The sequence below is a fragment of the Halyomorpha halys genome, unplaced genomic scaffold (assembly GCF_000696795.3).
Source record: "Halyomorpha halys isolate HHAL.00 unplaced genomic scaffold, Hhal_1.1 Scaffold1341.1, whole genome shotgun sequence".
In the NCBI taxonomy this organism is placed as follows: domain Eukaryota; kingdom Metazoa; phylum Arthropoda; class Insecta; order Hemiptera; family Pentatomidae; genus Halyomorpha; species Halyomorpha halys.
The window spans coordinates 83,071-88,504 of record NW_027110471.1 but is presented as its reverse complement, the minus strand read 5'-3'; the positions used below and the strand labels follow the sequence as shown (position 1 = coordinate 88,504).

Here is a 5,434-nt window from a genome sequence, read left to right as displayed (position 1 = left end):
GTGTTGATAGTCCTTGAATTAGAGGGTTAGTAGTTTTATTCTATTAATAAAAAATATATAGACATAGTTACTAGTAAACATTGATGATTCTGCCAAGTATAGGTAGGGGAAATAAAAAATGGCGGCTGTTTCAAAGAGATAAAAAAACTAATTTTTCATTCGGAGCTCTATATCTTAAAAAGTAGGAACAACACAAGGAAACCTAAGAGAACGTCATTTAAAGAAGAGTAAATTTGCAAAAATATGAGCCCTAAAATAGTTATTTACGTTAAATATATTTAGAGATATAGCTTTTTAAAAAGCAACGTTTCAGAAAAAAGTTCTATAGGACATACTGATAGTTGGTGAATTTATTTTGAAAAATTTATATTTCAAAAATCTGACGTACAGATGTCTATTGGCATTCAAATTAAAGCTAGTTTTATGAGCTATAAAGTAGTTTATGATGTTTATCTTCGTAGGAGTAATAGTTTACATGAAATTTGCTGAAATAAATTGATTTATAGTTGTTCGGACAAATTTTCATTTGCCAAATTTATATTCATATGTGAATATCATAAAATCTACTACTCCTACGAAGATAAGTGTCATTAACTACTTTATAGTAAGTTCAATTTCCTTTATTTTGAGTGTTGGCAGACATATATGCGTCTTATAAATCTAAAGATATATTTTTTCAAATATCCAACATTTTATATGAAGAACTAGAAATTAACATTTTGTGAGTTTATTTTGTCAAATATCATAAAAACTACTACTCCTACAAAGATATATATAATAAACTATTTTGTAGTAAATTTAACTAGCTTTAATTTGAGTGCTGACAGACATCTGTACCTCCAATGGTTTCTGAAATAATGTTTTTCATAAATCAAACTTATTTTCCAAACTACTATAAATCAATTTATTTTAGCAAATATCATGAAAACTACTATTCCTACGAAGGGAAATGTCATAAACTTCTTGATAGTCTATTAAACTAGTTTTAATTTGAGTGCTAATAGACATCTGTATGTCACATAGTTTCTGAGATATAGATTTTTCAAATAAGTACTAATCTTTCAGTAGATTTTTAAGAAATTTCGGTTTTTAAAAAGCTATATCTCGAGATCTATTGGAGGTAAATAGCTCTTTTAGGGCTGATATTTCAGAAAATTTACTCTTCTTTTAATAATGCTCTCTTAGATTTTCTAGTGTTGTTGATAGTATTTAAGATATAGAGCTCCCAATGAAAAATTAAGGTTTTGAAACAGCCGCCATTTTTTATTCCCGCTATCTATACTTGACAGACTCATCAATTTTGACTAGAAATTATACCTAGTTTTCATTAAAGTAATCAAAAATTGGGGTGATATAAGTTCTTTTTTTTTTAAAAAAAGACTCTTGTACTACTAGAAAACCTATTACAATCTAACTGAAAGTAGAGTAAATTTTCTATTAAAATTTGCTAGTAAAATACTAGCCATGACAGAGCTATTTACATGAGACATTGCTTTTTAAATTATTATACTTCATAAAGAATCCACTGAAAATCAGTAGTTAGTAAATTTATTTTGAGAAAGCTATATCTCAGAAACCATACAGATGTCTATTAGCACTTAAATTAAAGCAAGCTTAATTTACTATAAGGTAGTTAATAAGGTTTATCTTCGTAGGAGTAGTAGTTTTCATGATATTTGACAAACTAAATTCACAAAATTTTGATTTCTAATTGTTCGGACATAAAGTTTGATTTATGAAAAATATATCTTAGGAAGCATAAGACGTACAGATGTCTGTCTCTCATCACCATGTTACCTGAATTCCAGCCCTCAACTTATCACTCCTCTTCATCCTTCTACTTTGACAACCCCACCATCCTCATCGTTTTCTTCTTCTGGTTGCAGTTCTTTGCAAAGTGTTTACAGTTAATAATAACACTTTAATTGCCTCTCAAACTCTCCAATCCCTTCCGATCACCTTTACCCTCTTCTTAAACCTACCGACTGCTCCGCAGTATCCTTTAACAATGTTGCTCTTACTCCCGTTGAACAGATCTGCTAGCTTGAACAACATCTGGACAAACGGTCCAAACTTCCAATTCATTACAAGAGACTGATCTAAATGACAAAAATAAGGCCTATCTGGACATGTGGAGTTGAGATTTCGGGCTCCACTAAACCATTGAATTTCTCTCATAGCCAATCTTTACAATCCAAAATCCTTCATAAAATCCTCAATGCTCCTTTCTTTGTCCCTAATAAAATCACCCATAAAGACCTGAATGTTCCATTTGTAACCAATCTAGCCCGAACTAGGTATCAATCTTTCCATTATATACTCCTTTACCACTGGTTTCTAACCTTGTTTCTTCTTCCATTCTTGTCAATCCTCTGAAGAGCCTGAAAAGAAGATGGTCTCGAGACCTTCTAATTTAGAGATTTTAGAAAGTCAGAGTGCTACCATTGGGTAGTTTCTCTACAAGTCTGTATCATACGGATATAATCTAACATCAACTTTACTAGATTTATTTTTATGTAAGTATAGTTGTAAATGTCAATAAATAAATAAATAAATTTAAAAAAAAAGGTATTTGACAATTTTTTTTCTAATCAATAATTTGTCAAGAAATAAATACAGGTAGTTATCTGATTGGAATTATTTCATCAATTAATCATTATTTCATAAAATAATCCTTAATTTTATTTTAAAAGTAATTTTATTTTATAATTACATTTCAATAATATTTTGGTTAGCATCTTCCCTTCCCCTTTACACGCCACAACCCCTGATGAAGACCTGAAACTCAGGTCGAAACGTCGGGATAAAATAAATAAATATGGTTTAGTTTATTTATGTTGTTCTTTTCTGACCGCACCCCCCGACAAACTTCTTCAAGAATAATATTTTAACTATAATTTTTATTTCCTACCTTGTACCATTAATTTTATTTAATAATTTAGCTATTTTCTTCAGGTGGCTCCTAAATGGAATGATACTATATTGGCATGCAGATGGTATAATGACATTACTCAAAACTGCAGCTATCTCTTCACAAAAATAGTCACCGATGAAGGAATATGTTATAGTTTTAATATGCTGGATAAAAAGGATCTTTTCCGTGATGATGTGTAAGCAATGCTACGATCAGGAAAATTTTAATTGTTAGCTTTTTAGTTTTGGCTTCCCCCTGATTCTAAAAAATTATTATTCATGCTGCTTCCCATTTTTTATGATTCATTATTTCCTTATGCCTTTTTAAGTCAGGCTAGGAGAAAAAAGGCAGTTATCTCACCCCAATTTTTTATTACTTCATTAAACACTATGTATAATCACTAGTCAAAATTGATGAGTCTGACAAGTATAGGTAGGGGAATAAGAAATGGCGGCTGTTTCAAAGCATTAAAAAAAATTACTTTTCATTCGGAGCTCTATATCTTTAAAACTACCAACAACACTAGAAAACCTAAGAGGACATTTGATTGAATTGCATTAAGGACATTTCATTTGAAGGGTAAATTTTCTAAAATATGAGCCACAATACAGTTATTTACGTTCAATAGTGCTCAATATATAATTTTTTAAAAGGCAACATTTCATTAAAAAATGTGCTGAAAAATCAATAGTTAAATCTAGAATCTGAGAAATCTATATTTCAGGAATTATATGACATACAAATGTCTTCTAACACTCAAATAAAAGCTAGTTTAATGTACTGTAAGTCGTTTATCTTTGTAGAAGTAATAGTTTTCATGATATTTGCTAAAATAAATTGATTTACAGCAGTTCAGACAAATTTTAATGTACAAAATTTATATTCATATGTAAGATGTTTTAGCATAAGTTAAAGTAGTTTTGAGTGCTGGCAGACATATTTAAATCCTATAGTTTCTGAGATATATTTTTTTAAAAAATCAAACTTTTTGTCTGAACAATTATTAATGAATTTATTATGTCGAATATCATAAAAATTATTACTCCTACGAATATAAGCCTCATAAACTACTTTATAGTACATTAAACTAGCTTTAATTAGAGTGCTAATAGACTTCTATACATCACATATTTCCTGAGATATAGATTTCTCAAAATAAATTTATTAACTACTAATCTTTCTTTTTACATTTGCATGAAATGTTGCTTTTTAAAAAGCTATATCTCGGGAACTATTGAACGTAAATAGGTCTATTAGGGCTCATATTTCAGCAAATTTGCTCTACTTTAAATAATGTTCCTTTAGGTTTTCTAGTTTTGTTGGTAGTTTTTAAGATATAGAGGTCCAAATAAAATTTTTTTCATTTTTCTTAACGTTTTGTAACAGCAGCCATTTTTTATTCCCTCTACCTATACTTGGCAGACTCATCAATTCTGACTAGTAATTATTCATAGTTTTCATTAAAGTAATAAAAAATTGGAATGATTTAACTGTCTTTTTTTCTTCCCCACTCTAGTACTATTATTTGTTTAAGTTATTTTTAAAAACTTTTAAGCATCCATTTCTGTTCAGGATAACACAATTTGAAACTGACAACCTTCAGGTTATCGGTTGGTCTCAGGATGAAGGATATACAACCGAGGCTTTAGTGGAATCCTATCCACGTAGGGCTCTGTATTCTGGAGCCTTCGGAGGTCTTTTTATTGTACCAGGGGCGATTCGCAGAGATATCGACCATTATTGCAAAGGACCAGTTGAGGGCTTTAAGGTACAATATTTATTTTTTCTGTAGCAATAATAGTGCAAATTCAGAGTCCAATAAGTGTATTTGCTATTCAAAAGTTAAATATATTAAAAATCAAAGAAGTCCAAAAAAAATATTTTATTTTTTAATAATGTATCATGGAAAATTATTTAGCTAAATTAATATATCCTAAATGGCATACATAAATGAGTGAGAATTATTTTTTCTTCTAATAACCAATAGTGCAGGAGCCCGGTGGAAAAAAAAGTCAGTTATTTTACCCTAATACTTGATAACTTTATTGTAAACTACCTAAAATTGATTAGTCTGCCAAGTATAGTTAGGGGTAATAAAAAAGGGCAGCTGTTTAAAGACACTAAAAAAAAAATGTTTTTTATTCGGAGCCCCATATCTTTAAAACTACCTACAATACTTGAAAACCTAATAGAGCATCATTTAAAGTAGAATAAATTTCCTAAAATATGAGCCCTAGGAGAGCTATTTACATTCAATAGTTCCCGAGATATAGTTTTTTAAAAAGCAACATTTTATGAAATATATGCTGAAAATAAATGTATAAACAAATTTAAATCATCTACGTGGTTTATTTCTTTGAAAAGGTTTATTTTCTTCAAAATGAAAGAAAAAACACAAATTATGTCTACTTTATTAAACTAAAAAAAATTCTTAATAATTTTATCTTAACTTTTTAAAAATAAATTATTAAGTACCAATTAATTTTTTTTATTCCATTTTTTTTCACTAGAATCAATAAG

General features: G+C 29.0%; 1 protein-coding gene across 1 annotated transcript in view; it reads left to right on the top strand.

The window, feature by feature from the left end:
- The window catches only part of LOC106689352 (pickpocket protein 28), a gene marked incomplete in the record, with an annotated part of 16,787 nt that overhangs the window by 546 nt on the left and 10,807 nt on the right, over positions 1-5,434 (top strand). The window contains 2 exon segments of the mRNA XM_067048643.1: positions 2,956-3,110; positions 4,487-4,682. Of these exon segments, the coding sequence (XP_066904744.1) occupies positions 3,076-3,110; positions 4,487-4,682 (231 nt within the window).